At 43.0% G+C, this 20,815-nt stretch overlaps 1 protein-coding gene and 1 long non-coding RNA gene across 3 annotated transcripts in view; one reads left to right on the top strand and one right to left on the bottom strand.

The window, feature by feature from the left end:
- LOC136580515 (cdc42 effector protein 2-like) overlaps positions 1–20,701 on the top strand; it is a 30,922-nt gene extending 10,221 nt beyond the window's left edge. For both annotated transcript variants that reach the window (XM_066581125.1, XM_066581126.1), the window contains exon 2: positions 14,813–20,701. In XM_066581125.1, the coding sequence (XP_066437222.1) occupies positions 14,965–15,663 (699 nt within the window). In that variant the 5' untranslated portion in view covers positions 14,813–14,964 and the 3' untranslated portion in view covers positions 15,664–20,701. The remainder of the gene's footprint in view (positions 1–14,812) is intronic.
- The window catches only part of LOC136580516 (uncharacterized), a 66,450-nt gene that overhangs the window by 27,513 nt on the left and 18,122 nt on the right, over positions 1–20,815 (bottom strand). Inside the window, exon 2 of the long non-coding RNA XR_010786962.1 lies at positions 3,101–3,182. This is a non-coding gene — a long non-coding RNA (uncharacterized lncRNA). The remainder of the gene's footprint in view (positions 1–3,100; positions 3,183–20,815) is intronic.

The raw sequence follows: 20,815 nt of genomic DNA, 5'->3' as shown, positions 1-20,815 counted from the left end.
TTTTCATCTGAATGATGATTTTAGGGGAACTTAAAATCCATTGTTCAACCACAGAGCAATAAAGTATCTCTCAATAGATCGCATGCTGTTCTCTCCGCGGGAGCTGGGAGATTACATTGTATTCTGCTGGCAGCCCTAATGAGAACAATGCAGCTGTGTGCACAGCTGGGCATGTGATTAGTCACACACTGGGCTCTGCAAACAGCTCCTAGAGCTCCATTTACATGCAAATGAAGATGATATAATTGACATAATGGATTGAAAGATTATCTATGCGTGTAGATGGGCCTTTAGAGGGAACATAGATAAAATCAGACATTACATATAGCATTAAACCAATAGACAACGTGAACAATAGGGGTGAGTACTCCGTTTACAAGAGCTTACAATCTATGAGGAAATAAGAGTGAAACAAGACGTTGTCGTGCTTGTTCTGTACAATGGTCCAGTCATCTTTTATATAAATGGGGTCCTATACATAAAGCTGTATGAGCCAATCACTAGTGGGTATCTATGTAGGTACAGATATGAAGTGCATTACGTTGTATAGGGTGTGGTGGATATAGTGAGAAGAAGGGGGTCAGTATTGCAAAGGGGGAATACAGAAGAAGGGTAAATGGAAAAGTTAGATTAGAGATTGTAATAGCCCCCCCCCCCCCCTAAAAGGATGTGTTTTTAGGGTGCATGGTGTTAGGTTAATTCCCAACATCCACAGTTTTAAGTCACCCTAATTGCCCAAGGTAGCACATTCTATAGAACTGGTGCAGCTGAAGAGAAGTCTTGGAGATGGGAGTTGGGACGTTCAGATAAAAGAGGAACTCGGGGCCCTTTTTAGCTGAGCCGAATCTCGTTTGAATGAGTGAACGATGTCAGAGATCGCTGGTTTGCTGGAGGATATATAGGGCATCCCGTTTATACAGGCAGATACATTGTTTGCTCGTTCAAATGAGAAATTATTTAATCTTTCTCATTCACTTATACAGGGAATATGAACAATTGAAAGATCAGTATTTAAACTGAGCAAAAAGTGAACGATTTATCAATCGTTTGCTGAGTTTAGACTAAACAATTGTTGTCCACTTTCACTTGTTTGAATTATAATTGTTCCATTCGAAAGGGCCTTTAGTCTATAGTCATTAGCAGAGCAGAGGGCATGCCTAGGGTGGTAGACAGAGAAGAGGGAGGATATATAGGGCAGTGCAGCACTGTGGTTCAGAGTGATGGGTATAAATTATATAGTAGACAATCAGTTTAGTGACTGGAACAAGGTGGAGGCATTGATGTAGCAGCTGGACGAAAAGATAAGCCTCACTGATGCATTCAGGAATGGATTGGAGAGGGAAAAGTTTAATGAGGGGAGACCGATAAGTAAAGTAGACGAGAATGGATCAAGATAACCATAAAGGGTTTTGATCGTTCTGTTGTGAGATAAGGACGAATTCTGGAGATGTTTTTGAGGTGCAAGTGATATTGGCGTACAAGTGATTGATTTTTAGGGAGTGAAGGAATAATCGGAGTCAAACATGACCCAGAGATAGCGGGCATGCTGCTGAGGAGTCATGGTAGTATCACATACAGAGGTCGAAATATCAGGCTTAGGTAGGTTGGTTAGATGGTAGGTTTTCCACCCTCCCCTCCAACCCCAGTGCCTCTTGTTTTAATATAGAATAGAAGTAAGGGCTTATGCCCATGGCCGACACGGGGTACTCCTGTGGTTTTACGGCGTGGGAGTTCCGGGATCGTAAACAAACCACGACCACTGCTGATGTGGAATATCGTGCATTTTTCCGCGGTCTCCATCAAGGCTATATTGATGGAGACCCCCTGCGGCGTAAATCCGCAGGAAATAGAACATGCCGCGTTTTTTTGTGCTCTTGGCACCTCCTTCGCCAGGCACTTGGCGGCCTCTATTGATCGCAGCGCTGCTAGTCAGGTTTTGTGGAAGTGGGCAGTGGTGCTCACTAGAGTATTGCGGGTGCGTGGAATGTCAGAGGTAAAATCATATGTTGTGATAAGCCATACCCTGGTCATTCTCCTGACCACACCCTCCCTTTTTGGTAGGGAATGTTTTCCCGGGGGTTGTGCCAAGGCTGAAAAGGATGGGCAACACTGTTCCAGACATATATGATGACCCATTGTCACAGTCCTGGGTATAAAGAGATGATGGGAGACATCTCTGTGTTGTCCCATGATATATTTATACATAGTTATAAGGTCGTCCCTCAGCCGGCTTTTTTCTAAATTAAATAATCCCAATTTTGATAACCTCTCTGGGTATTGTAGTCCGCCTGTTCCAGTTCGCCCGTTACAGTTATTACTTTTGTTGCCTGCCTTTGTAACCGCTCAAGCTCTGATATGTCCTTCTTGTGTACCGGTGCCCAAAACTGTATGCAATTTTCCATGAATGGTCTGACCAGTGACTTAGAAGGCCAGATTCACATGGGTTTATTTGTTACATTAATTTCAATGGATTTGTCCATAAGCACGTATTTTGAGTGCACAATTGCGTTGCACAGAAAAAGTCTTAATACCAAAAGTGTAAATGTATCTCTTGCCATATCCACTGCATCTGAGATGACTGGTGCCATCTCTAACTAAATCTGGGTCAATGTGACGAATGACAGCTCCTATGTAAATTGTGATCATCAATCAATTTGGTCTTCAGACTATTGTGATTGTGACCTCCTGCTAATGTAGTTGCCCATAAGGTCAGTAACAACCATATTGACTAACTATAGCTGACGATGAAAATAAAGGGTCAACCGGCAGCATTCTCAGGTCATCAAGGAATTTGAGCAATGTGGAAATCATGACCACTCTCTCCTTCTCCTTCTTTTGGCAAAAAAACTGCAGCCAGACAAAACATAGACATTTTTTTTAGGCCATGCCCATTTTATGCCAGGCCACGCCCCTTGTATCCCCTCATAGTGGTAGTGCTCATTAATTACCCCCAGGAGTGTAGCTAAAGGCTCATGGGCCCGGGTGTAAAAGTTTATCTTAAGGCCCCCCAACTTCTCTTAACCTCTCACAGTAATGATATATCTCTAAATAACAGTCATATATCAGCTCTGCATAATGATAGTGATTACAGTGCAGTTACCTCTAGTGATCACAGGTGGCATCATCACTGATTGGTGTCGTTCTCTGTCCCTTTTCTTCTCCATCTGGGCCACAACTTGTCACTGCAGAATTTGACAAATAGAAATCTTTGGCTTCTTGCTTTTCCATCGCCTTCCTATGTTTTCCACACCTTTACACAATCTATAGTGCCTCAGATAGTGATTACCGTATATACTCGAGTATTTTTTATGCTGAAAAAGACTCACTCGGCTTATACTCAAGTGAGGGACTAGGTAAATAAAAAAAAAAAAAGCTGCAATACTTACCTCCCAGCCTGCTTCTGTGTCCCCAGTGTGATGGTCTCCCCGGCGGTGCGGCCAGCTGCTCTGTAATCCTCTCCGCTGTCATCTTTCTGATCTGCTTTGAATTCCTCTGCTGTCAGCAAGTAAGCACTGTGATTGGATGGAGTGCCAGCCAATCACAGCCGGCACTCGATGAACCAATTACAGCGATTCAGTGATGTCATTCACTGAATAGCTGTGAATGATGGCGCTCCTGCTGCGATTGGCTGGCGCTCCATCATCCAATCACAGCACTTACTTGCTGATGGCGGAGGAGTTCAAAGCCGAGCAGAGATATGACAGCTGGAAGGATTAAAGAGCAGTTTGCCGCACTGTCGGGGAGACCATTGCGGTGTTTTGTTTGTGTGTTTTTTTTTTTTTTTTTTTTAACCTAGTCTAGCTAGGCTTATACTTTAGGCACCTAGTTTTCCTAGTTTTGTGGTAAAATTAGGTGCCTCGGCTCATACTCTGGTCGGCTTATACCCGAGTATATACGGTAGGCCTCACACCACAAGTGCTGCATTTAAGCACCCATCCACGCAGTATAACTGCCCATTTTTCTGCCACCATCAGTAATAATCCCTTTTCTGTCCCCATAAGTAATAATACCCTCTTTTCTGCCCTTGTGAATAATAATGCCTGCTACTAATAATTCTGCCCTCATAATTATGCCACATTTTTTCCCCCCATAAATAGTACTGTCCCTTATCTGCCCCCATAGGAAATAATAAATACTCACCAGCTGCACACTCCCCCCACTACTGCAGACTGTTCCTCCTTACTTATAGGTACACGCCAAACATGTGACTGTCACTGGCCAATCTCTCGTTTTAGATTGGGAGGCCAGGGATTGGCCAGTGCTGGTCACATGAATCTGCACATACATGTACCTAGAAGTAACGAGGAACAGTCTGGAGTGTCTTTGAGGAGCATGCAGCTGGAGAGTATTTATGATTTTCATTTTTAACCAGCAGACCACAAAAAGGGCCAGACTGCATTTCACTGGATCTGCCGGACTGGTGAGAACCAGATTTGGGAGCCCCTCTCAGCTATAGGGAGTACAGGCAGACAGGGGCTCCCAAGAGCCTTGGATATCATGGAGCCCGAAGCCAATGTTCCTACTGTACTAATGATAATCCGGCCCTGGGAACACCCAACGAGACCTGCCGTTCTGGAGTTGCTCTGACTTCATCGTCTACACATCATAATTTGGTCCTTATCTCAGTTGCTTGGATCCTTCCTTACACTTCCCATTTTTCCTGCTTCCAACACATCAACAAGATAGAATTGAGTTGCATCCAATAAGCTATGGATACAATATGTGGTCTTCCCAACATCTACTGCATGCCTAGGAAGGTTGTAATTCTCCAGCTGTCATTGACTTGCAAGTATCGGATGGCTTGCAGGGTGCAGCATGCTGGGACTTCAGCAAACTCTCAGGACTCTTAGATTTTCAGTTTTAAAATCAATTAATTAAAATTTGCCTTTTGATTAATAGAATGACTTATGATATTGGAGATGTGTAATACAATCTATTATGTGGGGGAAGCCAGTTATCTGGAACACCTGATATAATAATGTAGGTTTCCATTCTGCACCCGGACGATCCCTGCAGAGTCACTGAGAGTTTAGCACCAGGGATGGACTGACAGATGGTGCTTCACGCCTCCATAATGACACATTCTTGGCTGAAGGATCTGGACAGGAGACGGGAGACTGATGTGTGTAACCTAACCATCTTCCTGCGAGGAAATGCTGACCCCGCTGACTGTCTCCAATACGGACATGATTTCACTGGCCTGCGTCCTACTGATCTGGAAGGTCTGGCCAATGCTCTACTACTAGCCTCTGCTCACATTTGCTTTTTGATCTCTCAGTCAGAGGTTGCACAGAAACTTTCATCACATTTGACAGCAGGAAAAGTGTAGCATGCCGAGCTATTCATGCAGTCAAACATCAGAACCCTTTATAGGTCAAAGGGGTCCATTGGGGGCTGTTTACATGAACTGTATGGAATGATCTAGCAGAACATTGCTATAAACCATATTGCAAAAGGAGCACAGAGCCTAATATAGTGTTACTGCAGAAAAAAGGCCATTAAAAAGGGTGGTCCCACCATTAAAAGTATTCTTACTTTTTTTGTTTACAGGGCAGGTGCATCCTGGTAGGATATGTTTCTCTAACAGGCATCGGCACTTGTGAAGCCCCCTATGTTGTGAGAACTCCAATATCTGTTTTCAGCCCTAATGGCGAGGTTGCAATTTTATTAAACTATAGTGACCCAGAGTAGGATCCCTCCATCATTCGTAAGTCTGTTTGGCTTTAAGTGAGTTTGTTTGTCTCTTTGTCTCATCAGTGAGTCATGATTGGTGGTTTGAGTAGAATAGGGGAGGAGTTAGTGTGTCGTCGGAGAAGGAGGTGCGCGGCTATGTCTCTGCTGCTGGAACGTTTGTCTCCTTGGGAATGAAAGAGCAAGAGATGCTGCTTAAGAGTCGGTGGGGGAATGCAAGAGTTATACGCGCCCCCGCTGAACTGCATATGGAGGGGAAGCACAGAAGTCTGTTACAGCTAATGACTAAAGTATGAGTGATATGAGAGACTGTGTAACCCAAGCAAGTGCCCTTCAGATAACAGCCACTGAGGATGTGTGCGCTTTGGGAGAAGAACAGTCTATTGTCAAATGTGTTCAGAAAAGTAGAGTTCAGGAAACTGTTCTGGAGTCTGCAACTTCATGTTAGGGTGCCTTCAATTGCGATATCGCTGCGTTGTTTTTTTTTTTAAAGCAAATGTCAATGGGACTTTCTAATGTTAACCCCTTAATGACATGGCCTATTTTGGGCTTAAAGGGGTTGTCCCGCGGAAGCAAGTGGGGTTAAGCACTTCTGTATGGCCATATTAATGCACTTTGTAATATACATCGTGCATTAAATATGAGCCATACAGAAGTTATACACTTACCTGCTCCGGTGCTGGCGTCCTCGTCTCCATGGCGCCGACTAACGCTGTCTTCTCCTTCCATTAGACGCGCATGCACTGTGCGGTCTTCTCCTTTGTTCAATGGAGCCGCTCCGGCGTGCTCGCGCCACCGAGGTCTTCTGCGCATGCGCAGACCAGCTCTCCGGCGCGAGCACGCCGGAGCGGCCCCATTGAACAAAGCAGAAGACCGGACAGCGCAAGCGCGTCTAAAGGAAGGAGAAGACAGCGTTAGTCGGCGCCATGGAGACGAGGACGCCAGCACCGGAGCAGGTAAGTGTATAACTTCTGTATGGCTCATATTTAATGCACGATGTATATTACAAAGTGCATTAATATGGCCATACAGAAGTGTATAACCCCACTTGCTTCCGCGGGACAACCCCTTTTAAGGATGCAACGATTTTTGGCGGATTTTCTTCTCCATTTTTCAAAAGTCATAACTTTTTTATTTTTCCATCGGCGCAGCCGTATAAGGGTGTGTTTTTTTGCGTGGCGAACTGTAGTTTTTATTGGTGCTATTTTTGGGTACATAGACTTTATTGTAAAACTTTTATTATTTTCTTTATGATAACAGGGAGAGAACGCATGAATTCTGCCATAGATTTTTTTTTTTTTTTTTTTTTTTTTTTACAGCGTTAATCATGCAGTATAAATGGCACAATCCATTTTTTTTCTGCGGGTCGGTACGATTACAACAATACCAAAATTCTTACATTTTTCTTTTTTTGTTCGTTTTTATTTATTTATTTTTTTACATCATTTGTGTCCCTCTGGGGGACTTGCAGTACAGCACTGATGATCGCTGTGATAAGGTATTGCAGGGCTACTTATACAGCGATCCCAGGCTATGGCAATACAGGACACTAGTATCTGGCATCCTGTTGCCATGGCAACCAGGCGGGTTCTCTGCGATTATATCGCGAGAGCCCAGTGACGTCACAGAGGGAGCACGTTCCCTCTGTGAACCCTTCCCATGCTGCGATCTACATAGATTCTGTCAGGGAAAGGGTTAATAGTGGGGGGAACATCTCCGTTGCACCCCCGCTGTTTCAGCGGGAGGCTGGCTACGGCTAACAGCCGGCTCCCGCTGCGGGATAGCGCAAGATCATAAGTGATCTCGCGCTATCCCCAGGACGTAAGTTTACGCCCTGTTGCGGGACGTACCCCGCTGACAGGATGTAAACTTACGCCCTGGAGCGGGAAGGGGTTAAAAAGGCATCGCTTATCGTTACGATTATAATCTAGGACTGAATTGCAGTTATCAAGTCGGCTAAAAGCTTATCTCCCTTGCTAGTGGCTGAGCCGGGTTACGATTCAGCTTTTGAGGGAAGGAGACAGTAGAGCCACAGTAAACCGCTGCCATCTTGTACCTCGCTGTCTCCTCGGCTGAAGGCCTGGTTCTCGGTCGCTGCACAACTCTAAAGGTGGCCATATGCATTAGATGTATGGTGGTAGCCTACCCTCAATGGAAGATGTTGGAGGGGAAAGAAGGATCGGGTGTATTGGTTTTTAACACACCCAATTCTTATTTGGCTGACCGCTATCTAAGATGTAGGGGCCACCTTTTAGACATTGGGACATATTTTCTTAGACCAGCATTTCATACACCGGTATAAGTCAATTTTGCACCCAGCTAATTGTGACAAATGTATTAAGTGGCATAGGTTTTAGCTATAATTTATACCAGTTTCTGGTGTATATTCTAGTAAATTTTGCAGGCCACAAGCTAACACATATTCTAAAGCTAAACCTTTTGAAAAAGGAACAGGGCTTGGTGTAAAAGTCCAAAAAGTAGCAGTTAGATATAGCTAGGAGATAGAGGGATGGATAGATAAAAGGGGCTTTACATTTGAACTTTTTTTTTTTTTTTATTACTTGTTACCTTATTATATTTAGCCAAAGAGCAAACCAAAAATTATCTGTTTTCCCGGTAACAGACTGCAAACAAACATCATGTAGTCTGATCCTACAGTCATGCTCCCTTCCATCTTCCTCTGCTTCTTACTAAAGTACATTGAAAAGGTGATGAACTGGAACATAGTCCTGACCCGGAGGATCAGGCACAGTATTTTCTGCAGACCCGCCCTAGCCCCTGGGGGTACAGGCATCTTGTACATAATGGAAAATTGTTTTGTAATCCAGCACAACCTCTTTAAATCTAGGTGCTGGCATCAATACTGTTCACTAACTGGTTACAAATGTGCTGTGAGTAAATTTTCACATCTCTTACAAGATGACCTAACCATTCATTATATATGAATTAGTGTATACAAGGCAAGAGATTACATCATAAAAACCATGAAATGTAACATTTTGGCAGTAATATGCTATTGCCACATTCAATTGTTCACATTTTAGTCGTCTTTAGCTCAGTAATATTTTCCATTCCTTACACTTAGTGTGCTGGTGCAGTCATACGGGGATTAGGACATTATACGTACATCTACACAGGCTGACTTGATTTGTTTGCTGCCATAGAATCTGCTGATATAGCACTGCGGATAATCTCTGCTATATATACATCACTACTGTTTGCATTACCAGCCTTCAGGGTTGTATAACCCTTAATCAAGTATAATCTCCGGCCAAGACTCAGGTGCAGCCGAGGTGTCAGGCAGAAACATGATGCCAACTAAACATTGCCACATGTCTTGGCCAGAGATGTAAGTTGAAGCTCCTGGGTTGCAATGCAAAACTGGGGCCCTACCCACATATGCCATACTGGTGATTTCTTATCTTGACAGAGGAGCCTTTGGGCCCCCCTCAGGCACTTTGGTGCAGGTGCAATTGCTACCTTTTGCATATAGTGACATCTATGGTCTTGGCATCACTGTACAAATAGTATACCAGCCTTCTTACATAGTGGGTATAACTTTGCATGTTCTCTCTTGCTGCCTTCCCCACTACTTGCACCTATACCAGACGGTGAGAATAACTATACATATATTTCAGACCCCGGGACAAGTTGCTCAGGTGTCCTGGGCAGATAAAAATGATCAGGACACCTGAGCAACTTGGTGTCTTGTTTCCAAGGTACTGCTGTTCTTGCAGACATTATGTTGGTGGTATACACTAAAGAGTGTTTAATCTAGAGAATGCCCCAGCTACAGACTTAAGGTGCATTTACACAAACAGATGATTGCTCAAAATTCATCAAACGTTTTGAGCGTTAGTTACTAATGGGCTAATCAGCTCTTTAGTAACTAACTAGCTTCATTTGCATGTATTTAGAGAACAGCAGGTGGTCTGTTCTTTCAATTTATTGCTATTGTTCTCCAGTGGGATAGCAGCTGTTAAAAAAAAAAATGTTATCAGCGCTGCCCGCATGCGGTCCCTCTTAACGGGGGCAACAGAGTTTAAGCTGATGGGCACACATTTACACACAACAATTATCTCTTAAAAGATGGCTTTTGAGCAATAATTGTTGTGTGTAAAAGGGCCTTTACTCCCTAGGCAGAGAGTGCTCTAGCTAGAAGGTGCCCCTACATAGAGTGCTCCAGGTACAGAAGAATGTGCCCCTATATAAGGTGCTCCAGCTAGAGAATTTGATAGAGTGCTCCAGTTAGTGTACCACTCTATAGAATATTCCAGCTAAAGTAGGAAGCGCCCTATATAAAGTGCTCCAGCTATAGACTACCACTATATAGAGTACTCCAGCTAGACTGACCCTACATAGATTACTCCAGCTAAAGTAGAAATTGCCCCTATGTAGAATGCTCTAGCTAGTGTGCCTATATAGAGTGCTCTAGTTAGACTGTCCCTATATAAAATTCCCCTGATAGAGTACCCTTAAATAGATTGCTTTCGCTAGAGGCTGTCTATAGTATATAGTAGCCCAGCCAGACTGTCGCCCTATACATAATGCCCCAGCCAGAGAGTGGTTCTATATAGAGTGCTCCAGCTATACTTTGCCCCTATATAGAGTGCTTCAGCAAGAGATTTAACCCACTAACTGAGACCCAGCCAGAGAGAGCTATCATATACAGTGCCCCAGCCAGTGACTCCATAAACAATATACAGTGTCTGATTCTATAAAATGCGGTGGAAAGCCCTTTTGGAATATCAATGAGTTGGCTGTAATTCTGTATCAATAGCACTGAGATCTTGGTGCATAAAAATCCAGCATGGTCATCTATCACAGTGAGGTCTGTTGCTGGGTGCCCCTATATAGAATTCCTCTACTAGGGAGAGTGCTTAAGCCAAAAAGTGACCCCAAGGGCAGAAACCTGGCCATAGAGTTTCCCGATATACAGTTCTCCAGCTAGTGATTATCTCTACATAGAATACTCCAGCTAGAGGAAACGCCTATACAGAGTGCTCCAGCCAGAGAGTGCCACTGTATAGAGTGTTTTCAATAGAAAGTGTCTTGATATACACTGCTTCAGCCAGAAAGTACTCCTATATATAGTTCCCCAGCCAGATTGTGCTTCAGTTAAATAGTGCTCCTGTATAAAGGGCCCTCAGCCAGAAAATGCCCCTATACAGAATACTTCAGCTAGAGTGCTGCTATTGAGAATGCTCCAGCCAGATCGTGCACTTGGAATTCTTTAGCTAGAGAATGCTCTACCCAGACAGAGTCAATATACTCCAGATAGACAGTGCCCATGTATACAGTGTCCCGGGCAGAAAATATCACTATAGAGTGCTTCAGTCAGTGTGCCACTATATAGAATGCTCCAGCTATAGAGTGCATGAGTGCCTCTATATTGAGTGCTCCAACCATAGTACCCCTATATAGACTTCTCCCATTAGTGTACCCCTATATACAGTGCACTAGCCAGAAAATGTCCCTATATAAAGTGTCCCCATAATCGGAGCTGCATCTAGAGAATGCTTTATATGGAGTGCTCCAGCTAGAGAGTGCCCCTAAATAGATTGCTCCAGCTAGGGTCCCTACTTACAGTGCCCCTATACAGAGTATAGTATGGCGAATTCTGTTGCTGAGCAGCTACAGAACCAATTACAATGTGGAACTCGAGTTAACTTGTAAAGTCAGCAGATCTTTTCTATAACCGGGGTGTGTGGTTAGGTGGCGCAACCTGCGGTCAGGATGGGAGAAGATCCAGTTAGGCTCTTGACTTTGTCTTTGGAGTCCAGTTATATCTGCAACAGATTCTATCCTGCTATGCTTCCAGAACAAAAGCACGCTTGTAAGTAGCGGGCTATCGGGTGGGAGAATATATTATGGATGACCTAAGAAACGCGCAGTTGCAGCAGATGGAGTCATGTTTTACTATCTGGGACCATCTGAGTTTCGTGCATTTCATATCCTCTAACTAGTTTCTGTTAGAAAGGAGCAGCAGAGAACGGTCCTGAAATGCATCCCGAGCTTCCCATTAATGGAGGCAGCCAGCTGGGATGTGAATGCTATCTGATATAATCTATGAGATCAGCTTTACAGCCATCTGTCTGCAAGAGCAAATGGAAGAAGGGTGGGGGGTGACTGAAGAAAAGTGCGCAGACTGTTCCTTTCACCTACCCCGGCCACACACCTCTCACAAGACGTCATCTGAATCCATATGTAAACTTATAAATGATACTCCTCCATTTTTAAGTTATTGATACTTCTGGGAAAGCTGGGTTATAACAACTGCATTATAGATCTGTTACCCAACTTTCCTCAAAGCCTGAATGGCAAATCTGCCTTGTTTGCTTGCTCCTGTCCTATTGAGTAATTATAAAAATTTGTTATTAGGGGTCTGGAAAGGCTAAGTGATGAAGCCTGCCAGAACAGTGGCCGTGGCTGTCTTGTGTGCCAATCAGCTGTCTTAGACTCGCATACAACGAAGATGCAGCTAAATTTAAAGTTTCAGACAACCTGACAAAACCTGAAAACCGAAGTACTTCTAGTACATTTATTTATGCGTTATTCATATGTATGACCCCATGCTTTTGAATGTGGTCATAAACATCAGTTATTTCCCCCCCCCCCCCCTCTTCCCGCCTGCATTGCATCACCCATCATTGTTGTCAATGGGGCCGTCAGAGCATCACACCGGGTGCTAGGTGCATGTGAGGTTTCCAATTGAAAACAATGGGGAACCCTCCGCTGCGGCTGTCAGTCGCGCTAAAGGATTGCTAATTCCCCAAAATGATGTGAGGTGTTTTTGATACAAATACTCCTTGCATCCGCGGGGAAATCGCACGTTGGTGAGTACGATGTTGGTCCTAAGTGATTAAAAGGGAAGGTTTCATCATAAAATGACCTACTGTGTAAATCAGCTTTTTTTGTGTTGAACATATTTTGTAAGAATTTTTGATGGATGGATAGATAATAATTTCAAGTATTGTTTTGAGTTATGTAAGGCAGCTGAATATATATCCATAGATCTTGGGAGGTCTTGTGTGTCTATATGTGATCGTTCTTACTGGACTTCTGCCCTTATACATTTGGAGTCTGGACTATGTAATTACCGTGTAATCCCCGTACAAGAGAAAGTTGGCCAAGTGGGATGAAAGTGACTGTGACAGTGGATTTAGTCGATGCTTCGCTCTGGGAGGGGCTTCCATCCTGTTTTGTTAAGGAGGAAGGAAGCTTATCTCATAGGCCTCATTTCCACAGGAAGTCTATTTATATAAATCCCATGTACTGATGAGCGCAGGGATAGATATTTATATCTCCATGCCTGTCCTCCCTGCTGCGATGAAGATTAATTTTACTGGCACTTTATTAGATTTACATTAAGAACCATCAACCAGAACAGATGGGAACCTTAGTTCACCCTGCTTTATCCATAATATCTATAAATATACTAATAGGTGAAGTTGGGTGGTGAGCTCCAATGGGGACAGAACCCACTATTAAGTGATGTATAGTGCTGTGGAATATGTATGTGCTATATGAATGGGTAAAATACAGAATACAATGTGATAAAAATTCTCTTAAAGCAGAACCAATATGTCTTTACAGAGGAAAAATCCATCTGAAGTGTAGCGTGGCCCAAAGTGCAAAATCCGAAACAGGGCTCTTTAATTATTCTACACAATTTATCAAACTGGTACCATTGTATGCCATAAAGGAATTGGGCCCCTTCATGCACCTGGCCACTGGTGCAAATTCAACCACTGCATCCACTATAGCAGTGTTCCCCAACTCCAGTCCTCAGGGACCGCCAACAGGTCATGTTTTCAGGATTTCCTCAGTGCTGCACAGGTGATGTAATTATTGTCAGTGCCGCGGACATTGCCAGAGGTGTTCTTACCATAGGATATCCTGAAAACCTGACCTGTTGGTGGTCCCTGAGGACTGGAGTTGGGGACCCCTGCACTATAGGACCCCTAGGGGTTAATTTGGCTCCTTAAAAAAGAAATGGCTGACACAATGGTTTCTGATTGGCAGCTTAGTATTTGTATTATAGCTGTATTTTATATAGAGCAGTAGTAGGGCTCTCAAATAAGTGTATGTACTCTCTGGTACCTACTTATGCCTCCAATTTAATATTACAGTTTTTTTCTGTTGCATTTCCTATGAATCTGGCAAAAAATTATGATACATTCTGTCGAGCTCTGTATGTACAGAGGTATACTTCCCTAAAAGCATTGCTTCTAAGGGAGAATATCTTTTTACATACAGTACTTGACAAAGACTAGCAGCCTGTAAATTCATACAGCCTCCATGCAATCTGTTTTTCTGTGTGCATGAACCATTAAGAGAACACATTTCATGGGGCTTTGCAATGGGGAAGAAAATGGCATAAAAGAGTGGACTGTGTTATAATAACAGTAACCTATACTCATATTATCGATATCCAATCCTCTAAGGTCTCTGTCTGCTTTTGGATAGTTCAGTCATATGCCCAGAAATTGGCTTTGCCAGCTACACGCTTGGGGTACTTTTACACGGGCAGATAGTTGTCCAAGTGTTCGCTCAATAGCGAGATTATGGGCGACTGTAGTCCCATGTAAACACTGGATCAGAGAGGGCAAGTGAGAAAGTATCGTTCACTTGTCAGAGTTGCCTGGTTTTTAGCTCACGTAAAAACCAAGAGACTGTTGGCTCTGTTTTAAATAGGTAGTCCTGAATTTATGAATGACTGCTGGTCTACTCTGAATGGAGGCGGGTGGCTGGTAGACATCTACGATGTGTTCTGCCTTTATTCAGTGAACGATTATTTCTACTGTGTGAAAGCACAGAAGCGATAATCTTTGAGACTGCTGTTGGGTGCTTAAGCACCTGAGAGTCGTCCCATGTAAAAGTACCCTTAGACAATACATGACCACTCTACTTGGAAATAGAGGCCAGAGTGGACCAGTGTGGCAGGGAACTGGAGTGCCAGGGACATCAATAAAGTGAGGATAAATTGTCTTGTTGTTTTAACATAGTCTGCTCTTTTAGGCTATTTACACCACCTCACTGGACAGCTCCTTTAAGTAGATCTGTATGTGTCCAATAATCATGATGCTACAGGTTCAACATATCTTATTTTTTTTTCCAGATCCAAGAGAAGATTGGCTAAGAAGCCCAAACAAGTCAACTTAACTTGTTTGACTTGCTTAACTATGGAGATAATGACCTCCAGGTTAAAGTGAGGGTTTCATTCATCAGAAGTGACTTTCCATTGGAAGCTTTAACCTCGCAGTTTGCAAGATGCCAGCGAAAACCCCGATGTACTTAAAAACCTCAACTCCCAAGAGGGGTAAAAAGCCCAAACTTCGAGATGTGTTATCAAGAGAAATGATTAGCCCTCCTTTAGGAGACTTCAGGCACAGTGCTCATATAGGACTAGATGGAGAAGACATGTTTGGGGAGTTATCTTTCTTACAGGGAAAGTACGATCTGCTTCCAAACTTGGGTCGAAAGTTGACTCTCCAGAGTGCAGACAACAGCCTGGACCAAGAGTTTCATGACAGCGAGGGCAGTTTCCGCCCCTTCTTAAAAAATGCTGTATCTCTCCCTGTTGTCACTGGAACACAGAGTAAGGAAAAAGCTCCTCCAAAACCGCCCAGGCTTCACCTTGAAGAGGTCCCCAGCCAACGCTCCATGTCCATTAGTTATGGGGAAGAATGTTTTATAAGAGAAGGTGACGTGTCTTTCTCCTCCATCTCCAAAGAAGAAAGCAGCAGGTTTTTGACAGTTTCTACAAGTTCCTCTGAAGGATCTATTACTGGAAGTGGAACACTCAGTCCTGGATGTGGAACCGAAGTATCACATAGTAAAACGGACTCCATGGACTTCCAGAACCAGGAAAATCCCCCTTCTGAATCTCTCTTTCGGTTGGACCTGGACCTTGGACCATCAATTCTGGATGATGTTCTGAGGATAATGGATGATTACAAAGCTTCATGATTGAAATGTATATGGACATTTATGGACACTATTTATTGTTGGGCAGGAACACTTCACAGATGGACAATCTAATCATATAGAGTAATGGGGAATGTCTCTTCAATCAGAGGGCCCTTTTTATATCAGTATTTTAAATGGCTTACTATGATTTGTAATTTACCTTACTGGTATAAAATCCCATAAAGTAGGAGTTATTTTTGTTAAATACTAAATTCTAAATTTCATCAGAAAATACATTTTCCAGGAAATTCTGTTGTGACTTACTCTCCTAGTCACTATTGATGTCAGTGACCTAACATAATTCTGGCAAGCAAGAAAATGTGTCATGTTTTACTCCTGTTGATCTTGGTGGATTTTTGTCTGTCTGCAGTATTCCCAAAGGTTGCCAGAATTCTTGAACATTTTTCAGTTGTTATGGTTTTGCTCGTAAATGTGCTTGAAGATCTCACCACAGAACAGTTTCAACTGTTTCCACCTTAAGAAAAGAAAAATTCAAACATGTCTTTTCTTAATTTGGCCGTAGACATTTTTAATTGCCCTCGGCCAGAAATCTCATCTTCAAACTCCCATGATTACATGAATAATAGTGAAGAGCCCTGGCAGAAGTCAAAAGCAGTGGTTACTTCTCAGGTGGTTCCAAGTATGAAACCATTACCATAGACCATTGGGTTCAATGAAGGACCTTTGTACATGGGACAACAGCAGATGTTTAGAAGAGCTCCAATTAATAAGATCAATGCCATTTAAATGGCTTTTCCACAGGCTAACAATACTAGGCACTTAGTCCTTCCCAATATAGTATTATTTACTGTCAGCAGCACATCCCTCGATCACAGGGGAAGATGTGCTATTAACAATGATTTTTTTACTGCAGCCTAAACGACCCAATCAGCTGACTGAGTGTTTTGCTTATTCATCAATTGACCAGGGCATATTTACATGGCCCGATGATTGGGTGAATATTCATGTTGATTGTCCACCCACGTAGAACGTATCTGAGAGACATTCAGTAAAAGAACGAGATGGCAGAAACTGATGGATGACAAATTATAGTATACTGGGTTTAGCCTTCCAATGTGTAACCAGACAAAGGTTAGTTTTATATACTGCTTGCTGCATTCTACCTGATGTATATTAGATTGGACTCAGCATTATATATAGTTTACCAGAATAGACTCCGCTATGTATACTTGTCAACAGAGTGGACTCCGCAATTAATGGTCACCAGAATGTGCTTTGCTTTATGTATTGGTCATCAGACTAAGCTCTGCTGTTGCAGTGGCACTTGAGTGAGCTCAACTTTGCAAACGGGTTGCCCAGTTGTAAACTATTGAAGGCCTATTTTTAGGATTAGACATCGATAAATCGGCTGTGGTGCACCGCTAAGACCCGTATGACCAACTATTTGCCAGGCTGCTATGCTCATGTACTGAGCTGATTTCTGCATGAAACAGACAGCTCTGTTCTCAGTGCAGTAACTCAGTGCAGTAGCTTGGTATTACAAAGTTCCCATTCACTTCAATGGCAACTTTGCCTTTAATACCAAGTCTGGCCACTGCACTGAAAACAGAGCTATCTGCTTCCTGCAAAAATCAGCTCAGTGCATGAGCACACTGGCCTGACAAACAGCTAATTGTCAGGGATCCCAAGTGGCGAACCACCGCTGATCTACTATTGATGTATTCACCGCATGGGCCATCAAGAGTTTACAACTGGACAACTCCTTTAAATAGTGGTTACCAGTTTGGACTTTGCTTAGTATATGCACCCCCAGATTGGTCATAAAATTAGACTCTGTCTTGTATACTTGTCACCGGGTTAGACGTAGCTTTACATACTGGTCATTATTAGAGATGAGCGAGCATACTCGTTAAGGACAATTGTTCGATCGAGCATTGTCCTTAGCGAGTACCTGCCCGCTCGGAAGAAAAGATTTGGCTGCCGGCGGAGGGTGGGGAGCGGCGGGGGAGAGCGGGGAGGCTGGGAGGAATGGAGGGGAGATCTCTCTCTCTCCGTCTCTTCCCCCCGCTCCCCCCTGCTCACTGCCGCAACTCACCTGTCACCCGCGCCGGCAGCCGAACCTTTTCTTCTGAGCGGGCAGGTACGCTCTAAGGACAATGCTCGATCGAGCAATTGTCCTTAGCGAGTGTGCTCGCTCTTCTCTAGTCATTATATTGGGTTCAGCCTTGTATACAAGTCACCAGGTGGATTTTAGCACTGCATACGGGTCATGAAATTGGACTGTTTTGTATGATGGCCACCAGATGAGGCTCGCCTCTTGTATGATGGCCACCAGATGAGGCTCGCCTCTTGTATGATGGCCACCAGATTGGGCTTTGTTTTTATATTGGTGTTCATATTGAGTTAAGCCTTTTATATAAATCCCCCGATTTTAGTTTTAGCTTTCTAGACTGGTCCCAGGATTGGAATCTGCTTTGTATACTTGTCCAAAGATTAGACTCCACTTTTTATATTGCTCATTAAATTTAGGTTCTACTTTCATAGTGGTAACCAATTTGGACCCTGCTTTGTATACTGGTCACCAGGTTCAGCTCCTCTTTGAATAATGTCATCAGAAGGAACTCTGTTATGTATAAGATATGACTAAGCCTCTTATACTAGACTATAGGCTCAGACATCTATACTTTAGGTTTATATGTTTGATGAACTAGGTGATGTACCAAACAGCCCTTTAGATTTTGGCGAGTGATGTTTCCCAATGCATATCTGTTATTAAGTAGCTTCAGAGCGGAAACCTTCCAGCAATCCTTGCCGACTCAGTAACTGGAACTGTATAGAGCTTGCATACCCAGTTTTGCCTAAGATTCCCTCTAACCCCACCTCCTGGGGCAATTTTGCTGCTTTATATGACATCCCATGTAGCTTGCTTGCATAAAATCAACGGTATACTGCAATACTTACATACTAGTCTACTAGTCTTCAGTGGATGTGGCTTGCAGAAGGTTTGTGACTGGTGCACAGTGCCGGCTTTAGGTTAGATGGCATCCTGTGCAGAATTTTTCTTTGTGCCCCCACTCATCATAAGTAAAAAAAATAATATACATGTATATTGTAAAGACAGTCTGCCTATTCAGCTTGTTCAGAAAGAAGCAAGATAGCTGCACAACTACTGTATCTGAACCAACATAACCTAAAAAGAGCACCAGATCCAACCTTCAGTACATAAATACAGTGCCTAAACCAACTTTAGTACATAAATACAACACCAGAACTGAGCTCAGTACATAAATACAGCACCAGAATCAAGCTAAGCTGATGACCTACAGTGGTAGAACTAAGCAATTTGTTGTGAGGGTGCCGATGGGGGGTTTCTTGGAACATCAGAGGGGAGAAGACAGAGCCAGGAGGAGGAGGATTCATGTAGTTCCACAAGAAATTGCCACAAGGATGAAGGTCTTCATCTAGCTAGGTGGGCCTACATGTGCCTGCAGCCTTGCGCAAGCACTTGGCTTGCAACAGCTAAGGTTAGCCATGCGGATGCGATCATAAAAAAAGGGTATCGTGTGTCATTATTAAAGAGGGCACTGGACATATGAAGTATTCACCTTGATTCCACACTTTGTGCCTGAACCTAGAAAAGGTGACTGCATTGGATCCAGCTACATTCCCTAGCTTGACTTGGCAGTGTTATTTGGGCACCTAATGCCAATATTATTTGTGCCCTGCTTATTTATATGCTGCATTTTCTGAGCACCGTATGTACATTATAAGTGGGACATTAATAGTAGATTAGGTATGCATTACAGTATTGGCTATTCTAATCGGTGATGAAATATGCTTCTATAGCACCACACATTAAAAATCAGCTTCCTTGTAAGTCAGTGTCCAACCTTCTAATAGGCCTTGCAACATGAATAGGGATATAAGCCAAACAATAGGTGGTGCTATGGAGGCATTTCTTCCATTTGCATACCTTTTTCCCAGGGAGCATTGCATCGTTTATAAGACTCCATACACCAACTTGGCGCTCTCCACCAGGAGACGCAGTACTTCCCCAGACCTAGTACTGAATTGCAGTGGATAGATGTGGCCTCGTCATTTTGTTACAGAGGTGTAATTTGAAGCTGCTGGGCCCTAATTATATGGTTTTATTTATAGTATTGATCACCTATATGTGTAAGAGACCTTATGGGTCCATGGCCCGAGTGCAACTGCGTCTACTGCTCCTATTATAATTCTACCCCTGTTTTGTTATATGACCCCCTAACCCCCCCCCCCTCCGATTATTCATGTTACATTCATCTAGGAAATGTTCTGTCAGGCTACTGATCTGTTTTGGGATGTTTAAAGGACGAAACTGTAAGTATTTTAATTGCTGAAAATTGCTAAGCACGTTATTTCTGGTTTTACTGGCAGGAAAGAAATGTGATGACAATTGATGAATGTTTGGGACACAATTCTAGTTGAAAGTTATGTTATTTTTAGAGATAAGCAATTAAATCCCGTAACCAAAAAAAAAAGCCTATGATCTTCCCTGACAGGGAGCACTTGTACAATGGAGACCGTTGTTAAGTTCTCCGAATTTATTTGGACACCTCTACTGCCCCCTGATGGATAAAGTGGGTAGTTTCAAAAAAATGTTCTCCATTTTTTTTCTCTCAATGTTAGCATACTAGCCATGCAGGGGGACTATGAATTGTGAATATGACTTGTACGTACATGTTACTGGAAGACGAAGGTGCATAACCTGTATATACTGGTACCTGAAGGAGGTGTCTGATTGTAGTTTCATATTTCCCTGTTTGCCTGATGAGTTCCTCATTGACTGAAGCTGCTATCAGGGATGCGGGGGAAATGTACACCAACTACTTGGGTCCCAAATATAACAAAGTTGAGCTCCCCTTTTGTAAACTATTATTTAATGGGGCTTTCAAAATGATGACTTCAAGAGGAACTTGTTCTTTGTAAAAAACTTTTCTGTTGATACAATGTTTGTAAAGTGTCTATCTATAAATATATATATATATCACATGTTTCCTAGATACTGGTTTGCTAGTTTTAATAAATAAATATTTGTACTTTGTGTCCTACTTCCTTATCCTGAAATGTGATGTTTGATCTGCTATGGGATAGAGAGATATGAGACAGAATAAATCATTTCTTATGCAGCACAGTGAATAACGATGCTGCA

This window comes from Eleutherodactylus coqui, chromosome 10, assembly GCF_035609145.1.
Source record: "Eleutherodactylus coqui strain aEleCoq1 chromosome 10, aEleCoq1.hap1, whole genome shotgun sequence".
Classification (NCBI taxonomy): domain Eukaryota; kingdom Metazoa; phylum Chordata; class Amphibia; order Anura; family Eleutherodactylidae; genus Eleutherodactylus; species Eleutherodactylus coqui.
The sequence above is the reverse complement of the archived record's forward strand: the minus strand, read 5'-3'. Positions and strand labels throughout refer to the sequence as shown.